At 48.0% G+C, this 18680-nt stretch overlaps 1 protein-coding gene across 7 annotated transcripts in view; it reads right to left on the bottom strand.

The window, feature by feature from the left end:
• Positions 1-4043: 4043 nt before the first annotated feature.
• PTPDC1 (protein tyrosine phosphatase domain containing 1) overlaps positions 4044-18680 on the bottom strand; it is a 53408-nt gene continuing 38771 nt past the window's right edge. For 3 of the 7 annotated variants that reach the window (XM_032307443.1, XM_032307444.1, XM_032307440.1), the window contains 5 exons: positions 18266-18403; positions 14807-16047; positions 11641-11826; positions 9670-9780; positions 6729-7137 (listed from right to left, as the gene is read on the bottom strand). In XM_032307443.1, coding sequence (XP_032163334.1) covers positions 7018-7137; positions 9670-9780; positions 11641-11826; positions 14807-16047; positions 18266-18403 — 1796 coding nt within the window. In that variant the 3' untranslated portion in view covers positions 6729-7017. Of the gene's footprint in view, positions 5494-6728; positions 7138-8061; positions 8698-9669; positions 9781-11640; positions 11827-14806; positions 16048-18265; positions 18404-18680 lie in introns of those variants that run through there. The other 4 variants (XR_004277417.1, XR_004277418.1, XM_032307441.1 and 1 more) reach the window with 4 other exon arrangements.

Below are 18680 nucleotides of genomic sequence, written 5' to 3'. Positions count from 1 at the left end.
TACAATTGACATAGGGTATTCTGCTAGTTTCAGGAGTACAATAAAGTGATTCCACACTTCTTATGTCAACTAGTGCTCATCACAAGTGCTTCCTTACTCCCCGTCACCCGTTTCACCTACCCTCTCACCCCGCTCCGGTGACCAGCAGTGTGTTCTCTGTAGTGAAGAGTCTATTTCTTGGTTTGTCTTTTTTTCCTTTGTCCTTTGGTTTTGTTTCTTAAATTCCATATGAGTGAAATCGTATGGTATTTGTCTTTCTCTGACTTATTTCACTTAGAATAATACTCTCTAGATCCATCCATGTCATTGCAAATGGTAAGATTTTGTTCTTGTTGATGGCTGAGTAATATTCCATTGGATATGTACGCCACATCTTCTTTATCCATTCATCAGTCGATGGACAGTTGGGTTCTTTACAGAATTTGGCTATTGTAAATGGTGATTCTATGAACATAGGGATGCACATACCCCTCTGAATTAGTGTTGTGTTCTGTGGGTAAATACTTAGTAGTGCAACTTCTGGGTTGTAGAGTAGCTCTATTTTCAATTTTTTGAGCAACCTCCATACTGTTTTCCAGAGTGGCTGCCCCAGTTTGTTTGCATTCCCACCATCAGTGTAAGAGTGTTCCCCTTTCTTCGCATCCTCGCCAACACTTGCTGTTTCTTGTGTTGATTTTAGCCATTCTGAAAGGTGTGAGATGGTATCATTGTGGTTTTGATTTGTATTTCCCTGATGCCAAGAGATGTTGAGCATCTTTTCATGTGTCTATCTTTTTTTTTTTTTTAAAGATTTTATTTATTTATTTGACAGAGAGAGATCACAAGTAGATGGAGAGGCAGGCAGAGAGAGAGAGAGAGGGAAGCAGGCTCCCTGCTGAGCAGAGAGCCCGATGCGGGACTCGATCCCAGGACCCTGAGATCATGACCTGAGCTGAAGGCAGCGGCTCAACCCACTGAGCCACCCATGCGCCCTCATGTGTCTATCTTTTGTCCATTTTAAAATTGGATTATTTGTTTTGCTGTTGAGTTATATAAATTCTTCATACACTTTAGATACTAACCCTTTATCAGATATGTCATTTACAAATATCTTCTCCCATTCTGTAGTTGTCTTTTAGTTTTTGTTTCCTTCGCTGTGCAGATTCATTTGGCTTTCTATGACTAATATATTTTTTAAAGATTTTATTTATTTGATAGAGAGAGTGTGAGAGTGCAAGCAGGCAAAGCAGCAGAGGGAGAGGAAGAGGCAGGCTCCTCACCAAGCAGGGAGTCTGATGTGAGGCTCGATCCCAGGACCCTGGGATCATGACCTGAGCTGAAGGCAGATGCCCAACAGAATGAGCCACCCAGGCGCCCTCTATGACTAATATTGCTTAGTACCTTTTCATTCACATATTTGCCAATCCTGTAATTTTGGTGGGTATTCAGATCTTTGGCAGTTCTGTAAGTTTGGGCTACTTTTCTTTTATCTTGTTGAGTTTTGAGAGGTTTCAGATAGTCTGTTATCAGACACACGCTTTGAGAAAGAGTCTCCCCTAGTCTATGGCTCGCCTTCATTTTCTTCACGGTGTCTTTTGAAGAGCGAAGGTTTTTAATACTGATATAGCTCAGATTATCAGCTTGTTCTTTAATGGACTGTCCTTTTGGTGCTGTATCCAACAAACTTCTGATTAACTTAAGGTCACATATATTTTCTCTTAGAGATTTTATAATTTTAGACTTTACATTTAAAAGTTGATTTTTGTAGATAAGGCAACATATGGATCCAAGGATTTTCCATTGTTATTTTGCTTATAACTGTCCAGTTGTTCCAGCACCATTTGTTGAAAGACCGTCCTTTCTCCTCATTGCCTTTTCAACCTTTGTCCAAACTCAGGAGTCCATGTGTGTGGGGGTCTCTCTCTGGACTATCCTGTGCCACTGATGTGTCTGCCTATTGTTGTATTAGAATCACACAGTTTTGGCTGGTCCAGATTTATAATAATTCTCAAAATCAAGTAGTGTTACCCTGCCAACTTTGTTCTTTTTAGAAGTTCTTTTGGCTGTTCTAGGTCACTTGCCTCCCCATACGGAATTTCAGAATCGGTTTGTCAGTTTCTTCAAGAAAAACTCGCTTGGACTTTGATTAGGATTGTATGGGCTCTAGAGATCAATCTGAAAGGAACTGGCATATTAACAATCTTGACTCCTCCAACTCACGGACAGGTGTATCTCTCCATCTTTTTAAGTCTCTCTTGGAAATATTTTGTAGTTTTCATGTGTAGGGGTGGTGAGTGGAATCACGCCACCCTCCTTCCCCTGCTCCATTATGTCTGTGTCCTAGTCCCCAGAGCACGAGACGGGGAGGGGTAAACGCTATCCAACAGGGACAAATGTGAGCAAGTCACAGAACACACACTGCGTTCTGCAATCTGTATGATGTTGAGAGACATGCAAACCCAAGCACTGTGCTGTTTGAGGTGACGTGACAGAGAAACACACACAAGAGATGGCGGAAGCACTGAGGACTGCACTGGTCCACTCGGGCTGCTCTAACAAACACCACAGCCCAGGCTGACCCAACAGAAATTTATGTTCTCATGGCCCTGGAAACGGGAAGTCTGAGGTCCAGGTGTGGGCAGGAGAGGTTTCCCTGAGGCCACTCTCCTGGCAGTAGACGGCCATCTTCCCTGTGTCCTCTCTGGTCATGGTCCTGTGCATGTCTGTGTTCTCATCTCCTCTTCTTCAGAGGGACACTGGTCATGCTGGATTAGGGCCACCCTAGTGACCTCATCTTCCATCTGCAATGATGGTATCAGAGGTCAGAACTTCAACATGAATTGCAGGACCTAATCCAGCCTGTAATACCCCTCTATCTCCTTGGGCTGTAGGTCAAGTAGCTGAATTTGACTACAATTAACACATTCTGTTCCAAGGAATTAGAGATGAGTTTTGAAGGATGTTCAGAATTAAATGAGTGACAATGTTGAGAATTAGGATTCCAGTACTAGTTCCAAGCATGTGCTAAACTTGGGTCCTGACAGAGGACGAATGACTGAAAAAAGGACCCCGTGTGTCCCAGCATCAGTGGAGCACCACGCACAGAGGAGGCATGGCCTTGCCTGCTGAAAGGAATTTCGTGTTGGTCTCTTCCACTTGTTTTGAAGTCCACTATGAGCATATAGAATATTGTTAGACAATAACTGGTCACCTAATTAAAACTTTGTTAAAGTAATTCAGGAACTGTCACCTACTTGTTTTAGGAACATTAAATTTAATATTAGGTTGGACCACAGAAAATGGCCACATTTGATCATTTTTGACCTGCAGGTTATTTCACATGGTTCAGTTTAGTTCAATGTCTGAGTAATTTTGATTTAATTTATTTTTAAGAGAAGAAAGAAAACGAGAAAGCAGCTCACTCAATCAAAGCCAAGGAGTATTTTCAGGCTGTAATCAAATGGCCATGTAAATAGGAAACTATTCCAAAAATATAACTTCTCCCTAAAACAGGCACTCTTAAGGGTCAAAAAAGTCTTTTCAGTTTAATCAACAAAGCCAGGAGGCAAGCACATACCAGCCTTTTGTTGTGATATGAGCTGCCGTGGACACAGGAAACTTTTATTTCCAGTGCACAACAAGGCCTTATGATCGTAAAGTCTGGTTTGGACATGGTCTTGCACGACTGGATGTTTTCAGCGATGGCTGACAGCGAAGGTTTACCCAAGCCACGCTGCTCAAGGCCTCCATCATGATCGCTCACAAGTCAGTTTTACGGCCAGTATTGCGCTAGTCAGAGGCCAGCTCATGCCTAAAAGCATAACTAAAACAGAACATACAACTGCGTCCCAGGATTTGTTAAATTTTTCTCCTGCCACATTATCTGTAAACAATTTTCAACCATCTAGCATTGAGAAGGCTCCTTTATTTTCTTTCAAATTTATCTACTTAAGAGAGAGGGAGAGTGAGCAAGAGAGAGAGAAATAGACGGGGCAGAGGGAGAGGGAGCAGCAGACTCCCTGCTGAACAGGAAGCCTGACACGGGGCTCGATCCTGGGATTCCAGGGTCATGACCTGAGCTGAACGCAGACGCTTAACGACTGACTGAGCCACTCAGGCGTCCCGAGTAGGTTCCTTTAGAGAAGGTGATACTCTTGAGCCATATTCATAAAAAGCACCAAAGGGAATGTCATTCTTGATTTACTTGCACCGAAAATATATCAACCCTTGTTCACGTGAAGCAAGAACAAAGATGTCCTAAGTAAACTGTCAGATTTAATCGATCCCGAAAATCACCTTCAGATATTGGGAACTTGGGGTGTGCACTCTTTCTGCAGCATATCGTCTCCAGAGATGTCCTGAGATGTCTAGAGAACTGGTTGAAACCGCAGACAAGCTCATGAGCAGGAGTCCTCCATTTAGGAGAAAGCAGAAACTTCTCTGAAGCGTGACACGTTGTTTTGCATGGACTCTGGCATGATGGAAGCACACGCGCTTCCCGAGATAAGACTGGGGATCTGGCTGAAGACACGACCAACCATATGACAGGGCGTTTCTGAGCTCTGCAAACAGATAAAGCAACCTCAAAGTCAGCAGCACTTTGGCGCAGAGGGCATCGGCGAGCTCTCAGATAGAAGGAAAACCGTAAGTGGCCGCAAGTCCTGCACTTCCTAAGTGAGACAGTTGAGATCATGCGACAGTAACACAGCAGCTCAGCTGTCTCCAGAGGACAGAGAAGATGGGTACTTTCACTACGTGACAAAGAACACGATGCTCTAGGGAGCCACCACAGAGCCCAGGAGTGACAGGGCCCATTTTCCCAGCTGGGCCCTCTGTCGGGAGCACCAGAGGCAGGCAGGTGGCTTGGGAGGGAGACAGGCAGGACTGGAGTCGTCAGTCTGGGACTCCTTCAACAGGCACGTATGAACAATACTTCTCGCCGGTACGGAAGGAACCCAGACAATGCACAGGCACGCCCATGGCCTCAGTTCTGAGTGTGTGCTCCTGACCCTTCACACTTCTGTTAAGCTGAATCCCGAAGTTCTTCTGGTCAGTGGAACTATCCCTTGGGCTGCAGAGAACTCACCCACTCAACTGTAGAAAGGCAGGAACCCCGCCGGCCTTACGGACTCCGCGCGCCTGCTCCTCCTGAGCTCTCTCTCCTCCCTCCTCCCGTCCCCGCCGGCTCATCTGGACAACAGAGCTGGGGCCGACCAGAGCCTGGCTGACGTCCAGCCCATGACCCAGTCCGCCCATCAGGACCGTCCCGTCACCAGCCACAACTGTGTCACCAGAAGCTCCAAGCTAAAGATATACGAGGGCTGTGGGTTGTTCTTTTCACTTTTATTCCAATACATACAAAGCCTGCAGGCAGCCGATTTGCTTCTCCCACCGGCTCTCTTCCTCAGTCTGGCGCAATGCCATGGTCACATCGGGGCTGCACGGGACCATCTCAGACACACAGGCCAACAGCCACTTGTCCAATGAGCCGTGCTGGCACCTGCCCATGTGAGACTGACAGAAATGACGGTAAATATCTTTTTGGGTAAAAAACCCATTTTTTGTAATGTACCTTTGGATAAAATGTAATCTTTTCTTCCTTTCCCTTTCAGGCACTTAAAAATGAGACATTTCAGGAACGGGTAACCGGTTCATTAAAATTCACTGGATCTGGTTTCCTAAGAAAACTGAAACAGTGTGGGAGGCAACAGCACTTGCCACCAGAGTTCGTAAGACCGCCAAGGATGACGATATTCCCGATGCGCCAGCGCCTGATTAGGAGGTGCAGGAGGTGGGCAGACGCATCCGTGGTTAGGCTCGCTTCCCCCGAAATTCTGTCTCTAAAATTAAGTCATTGCCTTAGTATGGAATCAGTTAGATGAGTATCACATTTACTGGGAAAAATGAGGGCCCTCCTTGTGACCTGACCTCTGGCACTGCACACACTCATCACAGCTTCCACTGCTGAAAGACGGTTCAGTCCACAGAGAACTAGTTAGGCTGTAACTAGTTCACTTGTTTCTTATCTCGGGCCCAAGGGTGAGTGCGGTCTACATGTACCACATTTAGTTTAAGACTCTTAGTTCTCTGAGTGACAAGTGGCCGCAGACAGGGCCCTGAGATCACGGGGTCCCCCGAAAGGGCAGACGTGGGAGGTGTGGGCTGGTGGTCACGCTGCTGCACTGAGCCTGTCCCCGCCCAATGGTCCTCCCTGCGGAGTCGAAGCAGCTGCCCACACTGCCCACTGTGGCCCCTGTTCCTCTGTGAAGATGCTGTTTGGTGGCCATCGGGCTGGATGTGCTCAGAGGCGCTCCTGCTTCCTGTGACAGCGGGGGTCGCATGGGGGTCTGGAAGCCTAACCAAGAGCAAGTCTACTTCCTGTGGTAAAAAATCCCACCACCTCAGTCAACCTTCAACACAAAACTAAATCACTAAATCACTCTGAGAAATCCTATGACGTGTTTATAAAAAGAAAAAACAAAAAATCTGTAAATTAAAAAAAAATCCTTAAAAAATGTCGTATCAATAGCCTTCTTAATAACAAATACAAAACAGCTTAAGACACTTTGTGACGTCCTTAGGTCCTGGATCAGGGGGATGGATCCACAGTGAGGTTTTACTACTAGAATCACCTATTTGGTAAAAGCTCCAGCAAGGATTATATTGACAAAATGACTGTTTTGGAAAAAAAGAGTTACAACTGTTTCCAAAATGTCAAAAAGAATAAAGATGTAAACACCACATACTTACATATTAATAAAACAATATTAATTCAGTTAAATAAATATAAAAAAGTGGCACCAACGTTACGGCAATTTTTCAGCACAAAAATGTAGCTTGAGGATATTTTAAAATAAATAGTTGCTTCCAACAGAAATGAGCGTTCTTAGCACAAACCAAACCAAGAGCGTCTGAGATAAAGTGCTATGAGACGAAGTGGCTCCAGGCTCCAACCTGCTCATCTGTGCGCAGAAAAGCCATCTGGGTCCCCAGGTCTGAGATGTCCGCCAGCCACCAGGGAAGCGCTGGGAAGTGTCACTAAACATCAGGCTGAGGGCCATCTTTCATCATTTTCCTGTTTTCTTCCAGTGTGTGCTTAAATATTTTCTTTAGGGTGTTGTAAACTACTGGTCCATTTTCAGAGTCAAAATTAACCTGCCGACAAAGAATGAATAGACTCAGGACACAGTAGCATAATTTTTTTTTTTTTAAGATTTTATTTATTTATTTGACAGAGAGATATCACAAGCAGATGGAAAGGCAGGCAGAGAGAGAGAGAGAGAGAGAGAGAGAGAGGAGGAAGCAGGCTCCCCGCTGAGCAGAGAGCCCGATGCGGAACTCGATCCCAGGACCCTGGGATCATGACCCGAGCCGAAGGCAGCGGCTTAACCCACTGAGCCCCCTAGGTGCCCCACAGTAGCAGAATTTTAATCAGCTGATTTGGGGAGAAGAGAAAGGAGGGTGGAAGGGGTGCCTGGGTGGCTCAGTGGGTCAAGCGACTGCCTTTGGCTCAGGTCATGATCCTGGAGTCCTGGGATCGAGTCCCACGTCGGGCTCCCTGCTAGGCAGGGTGTCTGCTTCTCCCACTGACCTCTCTCTTCTCATGCTCTTTCTCAAATAAATAAATAAAATCTTAAATTAAAAAAAAAGAAAAAAAGAAAGGAAGGTGGAGAAAAAGTCGGACTTCCAAACACAATTATATACAACGCACAGCATACACAACACAGCTCACACATCAACACTAATTGAAAGACTATATTAGAACTGCCAATCCTGTCAATACCAAACTCATGAACGAAAACTCAAAAACTGAAACCCCCAGCCTGGACATGTGTCCTCATAGGTCGTCATGAAGCCAGGCAGCTGTGAGGGCAGAGTGTTGAGTCTGGAGACTAACGGCCGCGGGCACAAGGGAAGGCATCTATCAAAACAACACTCGCCAGCTGTAAGGGCTGCCCTGTGGCAACCCCCGCCCGGAGCCCCGCTTTCCGCCAGCCCGGTTCACACCCAACCTCTGTGACGTGCACATCACAATGCCCACCGCCTTGGCGTTTCTGGGAGCTGTGAACATGAGAGGCTCACGTGTTTGCTGGCCAAAGAGAACTTTCATGGAAGTTCGTTGCTTTGCTCTAGAGTGGGGACACACTGAGTCCCTGTATTTGGGCTGTTGGCCCAAGTTCAGCAGGCTGCAGGGTCGAGTGACAGGAGCACAGAGAAGCAGAGCAATTCCCACTCGTCTGCCCACTCCCACTCCAACAGAAACTGTGGCTCCCTGGGCAGTGCTGCGGAGGGTCTGGGCCTGGCCAACATATTTGTGGACACAAGACAGCCAGGTCAGAGACAAAAAACTCTATGACACCAGACAGCATGTGTGTCACAATCACACGGTCGTCCTCGCCCTCCAAGCCCCCTGTCCCCCGAAGAGTTGTGGGCCACACAAGCAGGGGCTCTGCATCCTAGCTGGTCTTTCTGAGTGCAGGTGACCCCAGTGTTTGCTGAGGGGTCGCAGGCCTGGGAAGCTCTGGCCGAAGGGAAACAGGACCCTTGTCACACTGGAAGCAGCTGCTGTACAGCCTCCTTGAAGAGCTGGCCCAGAATGAGGGTGACCAGGGCCTCTGTTCATGAGATGTGTACAGGGCAAAGGGCCATAAATGTCTCCCAACCTTTTCAAAGCTGGATTTGGACAACTGCTATGTTGAACTTTCCATCAGGATCCCCCTAAAAGGCCAACAGAAATGAAAAAGAATTCCTACCACATTCAGAGAAACCAATACTAAGGATTTTTTCAATTAAATTCAGAAATTTCACTACATTGTTTATCCTACCTGAAAAACCTCTCATTAACATTAATAATGGTGTGAATCGTTCACTTTGCTAAGCACCCAACTGCAACCCTCCCCAAGGGCTGGTGGCCCCGCGGCCTGTGACGACATCCGGGTAAGGTGCAGAGGACAACTGAGCTGCTGGCTGTGGAAACTGCTGAGGGGAGGCCTGGAGCCGCAAAGCTCCCGAGAGGGACCCCGACGCTTGCCGGACGCCTGCAAGGGCACGCTCTGGAGCGCTGGGGGGAGCCGCGGCCAGCTGCACGAACAGTAAGTGGCAGCATCACTCCTGTTTACTGCAGACGGGGAGAAGCTGGGCTCTGGGCCTCAGGACAGGGTCACGTTCCCTATGAGAGGAACCAGACTGAAAGGCTGACTGGAGCCTTTTCTCCCGGCACAGCCCTGGTTCTTGCTTCAGCCAGGACGGACTGCTGCAAGCCAAAAGGTGTGCACAGAAAAGAAACTCTTTTATTACCTTCTGCTTTGATTTGCCAACTAGGGCAGGGTCCCGGGTCACTGATGCTGAGTTCTCAGGGGTCAGCTATGTGTTTAGGCCCAAAGTAGAATGGGCTCACCCAGAAAAGAATCTCTCCTACTTGGCACATGATTTAAAATCATTTTCTCCACATCCACTTGTTTCTGTATGAAAGCTCTTTGTTTCAGTGTTCTCCTTCAAAAACCCCACAGTTCAGTTTTTTCTAATATCACTGTTGAGAAACTACTATTTTTTGGCCAATGTCTACGACTACGTTTGAGAAGTGTCCAACACATTTCCATTATGGAAAAACATACTGAATTTTATTTTAGAGCAGGTGAGGGGCCTCTGCATTCTGATTTGCGCTTATGCTGACAGCAGCATGTGACCCACCTTGGTGAAGGCTTTAATGGCGCGGGTGAGGATGGCTTCCTCCACGTCGGCAGGGATCGCCTGCAGGCTCACAACGCAGTGCAGCACACAGAGAATGGTCTGGTGCTGGCCCTGTGTTTGCAGAAATTAAAATCAAACAAGTGGTTTGAAAAATGCCTCAAGACATAAGCTCAAAGGAACTGCATAGGCGGGAGCTGATGTGCGACCAAGTACGCGTAACCACAAACACCAAACTCTCTACCAAGGGCTCCGCCAATGCTTCCTGTTACGTGTTCATACAATCTGAAAAGCTTTCGGGGAGATACAATCAAAGCTGCTGAGTTGGTACATAAGGCATAACTGGACATGAACACAAGCGCAATCTCAAACCAAACGTCTTCCTTGCAGTGAACTGATGAGAGGACCCACTCGTTTCTGTACACACTGTTTCGGGTCCGCTGACGGATGCTGATGTGCCACGGCGGTACACGGACTAGTGGCGGGTGGCCAGCGTCGGTACAGGCACGCCCTGTCTATGGCAAGAGCTGCAGAGGGAGGACAGAACTTCAGGGGAAGGTGCCCAAGGAACGTGTCCGACTCGACTCCCTGTGCTGATTTAGAGAAGCAGAAGAAACCCTTCACCTCTGGAGCCACCACGTGTCGGCACACTCGCCCAAGCGCCACTGACTACGTTTCTGGGAATCTACTCTGAGGGCCTAACTGGAAACGCAGAAAACCTGCAAGCACAAGCGGTCACTCCAGGGATGGCTACCAGAGTAAAAAGCTGAAATGATGAAAACACCCCACGTGCGGGGGTCGGGGTAAAGGATGGGGAAGGTGCGGTGGACGCCCTGTGCCAGACGGGTGTGAGCTGTGTGCAGAGCCACCGGAGTTCAAGTCCTTCTCTCACACACTCTGCCTGCCTTTCCTGAGAGACAGGGCCTCATCCTGGGCCGTGGAGATGAACGGAAGGGAAAACAGAAATTATGACCTGACGAGGGCCTGGCCGCTGCCCCAGGGGTGACCTCTCTCATTCCCTCACACAGGGGCGAGAAGGCAGACTACGAAACAGACTCTGGATCCTGGACATCCTCATCTGTGAAGGCACGTGCGCATGTGTACGAGCATCCGTGTCTGTGTCTAAAAAAATGAAGTATACGAAATGTAGTGATCCGAAGGGGCACGTGCACCTGAATGTTTATAGCAGCAATGTCCACAACAGCCAAACTATGGAAAGAATCTAGATGTCCATCAACAGATGAATGGATAAAGAAGATGTGGTATATTTATGTAATGGAATACTATGCAGCCATCAAAAGAAATGAAATCTTGCCATTTGCAACGACGTAGATGGAACTAGAGGGTATTACGCTAAGTGAAATAAGTCAGAGAAAGATAATTATCATATAATTTCCCTGATAGGAGGAAGTTGAGAGGCAACATGGGGGGTTGGGAGGTAGGAAAGGAATAAATGAAACAAGATGGAATCGGGAGGGAGACAAACCATCAGAGACTCTTAATCTCACAAAACAAACTGAGGGTTGCCAGAAGGAGGGGGGTAGGGAGAGGGTGGCTGGTTATGGACACTGGGGAAGGTATGTGCTATGGTGAGTGCTGTGAAGTGTGTAAACCTGGCAATTCACAGACCTGTACCCCTGGGACCAATAGTACATTATATGTCAATAAAAAATAATAAATCATTAAAAAAAATGAAGTATATGGTTGTCCTTGACCATAGTAACAAATGCACTAAGTCTGACAGAAAGGACTTGCAGATGTTCACGGTGGGGCCGCTGGGATTACGGGTGTTCTCATCTGGCTTTGTATCTTCAACATGTGATGCTGGGCGTGCATTTCTTCTTACCTTGGGAGAACCTAAATCAGGCCCAGACATGGGATTCCGCACAAGTCCCCTTCTTTAGAATGGACTTCTGTGCACGAAGCCTATGCTAAGGCCCTTGGTTAACGGAAGCCGCCCCACAGCCTCTTTACCTTCTCTAGCAGAGAGAGCGCGTCCGCGGTGTCCGCGTGGCTGCCGAGCAGCGCGTCCACGTCCTGTCTGGTGATCACGGGCTCCTTCAGCTGCTCCACCCACGACCACATCAGACCGCACAGGACGAAAGGGTCCCTTTCGCCACATATTCTTTCCCAAGCTCCATCTCGGGAATTTAGTTCTTTCTACGAAGAAGGGAAGAAAAAGGGAAACGGAGAGCGGGAGCGGGGAGGGGAGGGGAGGAAAAGGGGAGATGGAGGAACGGAGAAGGGGGAGGGTGAGCGGGGGCGGGGGGGGACAGGGAGGCAGCACCATTTGAGGTTTGATGGCCCTCAGGCTGTCCACGAGTGACAGTCTTAGGCTGAGCGTGGACAGGGACCCCTCCCAGTGCCCCCAACCCCCAGGTGGCACATAGGCTGAGATGCTGAGTCTCTCCAAGCCTCAGTTTCCCTCTGTGAAGCTGACCCCGGCCCCACGTGTGCATTAAAGCTCCCTCAGAGAGGGGGCTCAGTTGGCCTAAATGCTAAGCTTTCTCCCCACTCTGAAACCACAGATACTGTTCGGGAAGAGGGAGCCTTCGTTTTTAGGTTCCTTGGAACAAAAACAGACATACTGTGAGGAAGCAGAACGGCAGACGAGAAGGCATATATAAGGCAACATTCACAAATTACCCTGGGACGAGGAAAAGCTGACTAAACCTTCAAAGCGGGCCCCAGAAAAGTGCTGAACAGTCTGCCACTGTGGCAGACACACCTGTCTCACGTTCCTTTCCACAGTCGCATGCAGGCCGGGACACAGAGTCAGCCCCACACCCTGAGCCCGGACAGCGGAGGGGACGAGCGAGTCTGGCCCATGTCCCAAATGCTCAAGACAAGTTAAAAGCAGGAGGCCCTAACAGTTTACCTCGCAGAGAGCAGCAAACAGGAAGAATTCTAACTTCTTCTAATAACTTCTAAATAAAGTGTATGTGTGCTACAGGAATAAGCATCAGAATTGCACATTCATTCATTCACGCTTCGGGTCAGTTCATAAGACTCAGACCGGGACAGCCTGTAGCAGGCGGCCGATCCGATTCCTACAGCACCCGCAGCAGGGCCCTGACGGCAGAAGTGCGGGCCCAGGGAAGAGGGTACCTGGCCAGGAGCCCAAAGCAGCACCGTGCAGGCGGCATTCCCTGGGTTTTGCTTGACCCCTGACGTGATGGTCCTGCGGCTCTGGGTTCCTCTGGTTCCTCTTTATTTTCTCATAAAGAAGCCACTGTGTTTAGCTGTGTGGAGGCCCCGGTCCCCACGGGTCACACAACAGCCGATCGGCTCTGCAGTAACCAGAAGCTCGGCAGAGCAGCACAACTAAGGCCCTCCCAGGAAAATGCTGGTTACTCTGTTTTCTGAAATCCTCCAGGGGGCTGAGCAAACCGTTAAACCCATGAGCTGCATCCCCGCCCGGCCACATTCAGGCCACATGATCCTGAGCACGTGTCTTGACCCCTGTGACCCTCAGCTTCCCTATCTGTGATCCTTAATTCATAAGGGTTGTGAAGATTAAGGAAGAATCTTAGGGTATCCTCTGCCCTCCAGGTCACCGTGAGAGCAGGTGACGCAGCAGCCAAGAGAGGTCCCAGCAGGGGCACAGGCAGTGCGGTGCCGCCCAAATCATAGCTCTGGACTCCTTCCAGAACTCAGCTAGGTTGTTTTACTGCTGAAAGACTCGTAACAAAATCCAGACAGTGTAGCAAAGGGCAAGCCTATCCAAACAAAAGGGTCATGTTCACCTCTGGAAAATGCTTTTGTATTTTGTGCTCCAACAGTCCCACCCACTAGGCTGACCTCTGAGGGGTCCGACCACTAGCTCTCCTGGCTATGGTGTTGCAAGGGAAGGGCTCGCAGACTGAGCAGCCAGAAGGACCCAAAGTCCTATTCAGTTTGGAATAAGAAAAAATACTTCACGTTGTGGGAAGTCAGTATCTGTACGTATTTGCTCAGCGAACACCTGCAGTTCTGACAGACGTGCACGTGCTCTGCAGTCCCACAGCTGTAAATGGGTGCAAGGCTCTGGCCTAGTTTTCCCATCTCTGCATCTGGAAGGTTCTGACCCTCCTGAAAAGTGTACACATCTTGCTTAATTAATGAAGAATACAGAGGAGCAGCCACATAGATAATTCGTAGGACATTACAGACTGATGAGTCCAGATTTCACTGAGCCAGGCCTGCCCAGGTCAGCCCCACCATTTGGGCAGTTGACTAGTTTCTGGTAACTAGGTGGTTAAGACCTTTTGTGTACACCAGTTGTTCATTCAGGGTGAAGAGCACAACTGATTTAAGACTGTTTCTAATGAAAATACACCATAAAGAGGGGTTAAAATTTACAACTGTACATTCTAATGTAAGTAAAAGCCCAGGAATGGACCCCAAAGACACAACTTTGGGTAAAACAAATGGCACAGGGGTGCCTGGGTGGCTCAGACAGTTCAGTTTCTGACTCCATTTCAGCTCAGGTCGTGCGCTCAGGCTCATGAGACGGAGCCCCAGGTCAGGCGTGGCGCAGAGTCTGGGACCCTTTCCCTCGCTCTGTCCCTGCCCCCACACCTCTCTCGTTCGCGCTATATAAATAAATAACATCTCTTTAAGAAAACTAACGACACAAAGGTACTCTGCGGCTCGCTCCCAGTGCTTTGTGGAATCTGACAGTGGCCACACGGGAGCGCCGGGAGGTCTGCAGGAAGGGGAGCCGAGCGGACAGCAGCCATCGCGCGTCCTGACCTCACTCAACACTTGCGTTGGGGACTTTGGACAAGAGTTTTCTCTGATTTTACTCATGTCTCTCTGTCAGTGATTCTCCAAGTGTGGCTCCCCCCCAGATCCAGGTTAGAGATGCTCAAGTCAGTTCCTAAAGCTGTCTGCTGCGGTCTGTCTGTCCCACAAAGCCAGCAGGAAAGCAAGAAGCCGCCACAGGCCTGGGCATCAGTGCCCTGCTCGGAGGACCCGGCTAAGTGCCAAGCACTGCGCGCTCTCTTTCACACAGACACTGAGAAACCTGAGGTTCCGAAGTCAGGTATTACCGAAACAGGTCTTCAAATTCCCATAACCCTTCAATTTGGTAAAACGTATTCCGTTTTCGCTCTGACATAAGTACCCCCCCATGCATAATTAAATGAGATACAAGTACCTGCCACATTTCTACCTTCCTCTTCACCTCCTCCTTCTCTGCCAACTCATCTAAGCTTGCCAGGGCTTTGGCTGCCAGTACTCTCCTGGCTTCGGCACTCAGTCCAGACTGCACAACACCGTGTGCAGCAGCTGCGGACACATCTCTGCTGTCCTGGGCTTGGCTGTGTCCGCCGGAAAAGGGTGCTTTGGGGCTGAAGCCACAGTCCAGGGGCCTGCGGGGCATGTCGGAGCAGCAACCGGCGGGAGTTTCGTACTGACAGCGGGGCACTTGCTGGGAAGAACTGTCTGATTCCGTCGGGGTATCTGCAAGGTTCGGTGTAACTGGCTCCCTAGGGTTGTATAAACCTGAAACACCCGAAGAGAAGGTTCGACTCCGCTGTACTTCCTTTGCAACAGTCTCCCTATGGAAAAGCGGTGACTCCTCATCTTTGAGTCCTTCCAGACCTCCAAATTTAGCCTGATTCCAGAAAGAGAATGTATTTCGGACAAGCGTTTCCTTACTTGGCTCAAGCTGTGGAGACTGGGGGGTGTAACAGTGGCTTACGGGCTTCTGCGGCCTGGGGTTACGGCCAAGCAAGGCCTGGGCAGGCCCCGTCCACGGAGTCTCCCCGTGCTCCAGAAGCGTCTCGGCCCTCTTTAAATCTGAGTCGCTGTAGCTGAGTCGCCTCTTCAGGTGAGTCAGGGGCTGAAGGCACTCGACATTCCGCCTCTTCCAGAGAGGGTCAATCCCTTGCTCGCTGGAAAGAATCCCATCCTGATTCTCAAAATCCGTGGCCACTGCGGTGGCAGGGAAGCAGTCGGATGCGTCGCTGCCCTGCCTCAGCAACTCCTTATCCAGCTGCAGGGTGATCATCTCAGAAACCGTCTTCTCAATCTCGGCGGACAGGCTGGGCACTTCTGCCACCTCTGCCGTCACCACTGGCCTGTTCTCGGCTAAGTCCAGCAGCAATTTGCAGACGAGGTGGATAATTTTGGGTACGTGTTTCAGGAGTCGGGCCTCATACCCGTGAAGCAGATGCCGCTGGCGAATAAGATACTGGGCTAAAGTCACGGCATGCGCTTTGGGGTCGCAGCAAGAGAATATATTGCGAAGAGGAATCAGAAACTGAGTAAACTCCCTGACGCAGAGCAGCTGTCCTCGAGTTTGTATGGAATTGGGTCGCTTTGCCCGAACAAATATAATTGCTTGGTCAGCGGTCATTCTTGTCGCAAAAACCAAGTAACATGCTATTAAAACGCCTAGGGGTGAAGAAGAGAAGACTGGTATGAAAAAGTTATAACTGACCTATTTACCACTCTCTAAGATTTAAATTTTGAATATGCATTAGGAAACCATATAAAGGACCATTTTAAGGACAATTATAACTGACTGACTTCTTGTACAAGTGTTTATTCACTTGTCTGTATGTCCCTTCTCCCCCGAGAACCCACGGTTATCTCTGTACCCTGAGAGGGAGTGAATGAGAGTAGTGAGGGGGATGAGGGAGTCAGAGGGGGTGAGGCAATGGTAGTGTGGTGAGGGGGATGAGGGAGTGGGCAGGGGTGAGGGGGATGAGGGAGAGAGTGGTGAGGGGGACGAGGGAGAGAGTGTGGTGAAGTGTTGAGGGAGAGTGTGTGGGGGGATGAGGGAAGGAATATGGTGAGGGGGATGAGGGAGTGAGCAGGGGTGAGGGGATGAGGAAATGAATGTGGGTGAGGGGGATGAGGGAGAGTGTGGTGAAATGTTGAGGGAGAGAGTATGGTGAGGAGCTGGGGGTGAGTGTGTGGTGAGGGGATGAGGGAGTAAGAGGAGGTGAGGGGGTGGGGGGGAGAGAGAGTGGTGAGGGAGAGAGTGCGGTGAGGGGGAGAGGGGATGAGGGGTGAGCAGAGGTGAGGGGATGAGGGAGAGTATGGTGAAGTTGAGGGAGAGAGTGGTGAAGGGATGAGGGAGAGAGTGTGGTGAGGTGTTGAAGGAAGGAGTGTGGTGAGGGCCTGAGGGAGTGAAAGGGGGTTAGGGGAAGGTACGGATTGACTGGAAGGAGTATTTTAAAAGCAATTCAGAGCAGGAAATAGAGCAGGATTTGCTTTCATCCCTGTTAAAGTTGGTCTAAAGAGGATAAGGAGCCCGAGCACAGTTCACTCCATTACCCGCCCTGACTGCACACTTACTTTCCACTTCTGCCATCTTTGCAGAATTGTTGCCACATTCCCAGCCTGGCATTCTTCCTTTTCAGGCATTTTTTTCTTTGGGGATTATTCATATTGAAGTTTATTTCTGGACTTTTATCTATACTAACAGTGCTTTTCTCCAGACCAAGATATAACTTTATTCTATAAATACTTTTTACTAAAGGAGACAACCTTAATGTTATAAACATTATTCTTGTTAATTAATATTAAATTAAAATGAATAACATCATGGTGATGATTAATCAATTAACCCAACTTTGACAGTTAACTAATATCAAGATGAAAGGCAAATCAGCAGACATCTGTGTGATTCACCAAGTTTGTTCATCACGTTACACATGAAAATCAGGACCTCCGCAAACTGCATGGTTCCCAGTAGGGGCATCGTGCCACAAATCTTTCTCACCAGGACTTGGCACTTTGGTGTAAGAAGTATCCGCAGTGCTGTCACGTGGAATCGCCAGGAATAGTGAGGTTTTCGCTGGACCCTAAGAGCTGTTGTTCTCGGGCAGAACTGAGCCCCCGCCCCAAACACACTCCCCAGCAGGTGGGAGGCCTGGAAGCAGGTACACAGGTACACTGTGGGCAGTGTTGAGCTCAGGAGTCTGGCTGCACCCGATGACAATTTATATTCTAACCTTATGATATTTATTTTTGTCCTTGTATCAGCACTGCACTGAGACGTGCTGCATTTGTAAGTAAACTCATTGATTTTTATGTAGAATTTTAGGCACAGAGAGATTCCCTCCACAAATAAAATCCTTCCAGCCGTGAATTTAAATCTTGGCTCTGTCACTTACTCAATGTAGCAAATTACTTAACCTCCTTCAAAACTCACATTGTTGTTAAAGACTTAAAAAAAAAAACCAGCGAGTGTAAAGTGCTTAGAACACAACAACTAAAACAATGCTTTCTATTTTCATTATTTTGGTTAAGGAAAATTACATTTTTATAAGACATTACCTAGTATAAATAAAGCATTAGGGTTGTTTCCTTCGAAGAAGAAAAACCAGGGTGGTCACTTGGTGAGGCTGTAAAAACCCATCTATCTTTCAGTAAATATGACGACTTTTCTGGCTTAAGTCTCTCAAAAGCACTCTCACAAATAAAGGATCACTGAAACTACTTATTGAAGATATTTCCAATTTTTTTCAGTGGCTTCTACCATTTGACTCCAAAACTTTGATAGGATTCTAAAAAATATTATCCTCTAGAATTATGAAATACTATTCTTTACATGTTTAAATATTCTACAAGACAATACATCTACTTCCTAGAATTTATTTACCTGTTCGACCAAGCCCTGCATGACAATGGACCGCTACTTTTCCTTCTTGTAAGGCAAATGTCATCACCTTCACCATATCCAAGATGGTGGTGAGTGATGCTACACCATAATCCTTCCATCCAAAATTGTAGAAATAAACTGGGCAATGAAAAAAAAGAAAACAGGAAAAAACAATGAACATACAGGAAAAGTACTTGCATAGCCATCTGAAGAAGGTGAGTGAATTCATGAAAAGTGTAAAGCTGTAAGACTAGATGCAGAGGCCTAAAATAATAGGGTTTTTATATTTCCAGTAAGTTCATTGTTAACATTTCTTACAAAGCACACTCTATATTACTTAAGATATTTCCTACTAAAACTCAGCCAGAAAGAATTAAGGTGAAACAGGATTGCAAATTAATAAAGTCCATGACCT

This window comes from Mustela erminea, chromosome 12 (genome assembly GCF_009829155.1).
Source record: "Mustela erminea isolate mMusErm1 chromosome 12, mMusErm1.Pri, whole genome shotgun sequence".
In the NCBI taxonomy this organism is placed as follows: domain Eukaryota; kingdom Metazoa; phylum Chordata; class Mammalia; order Carnivora; family Mustelidae; genus Mustela; species Mustela erminea.
This window is presented reverse-complemented; position numbering and strand designations above follow the sequence as displayed.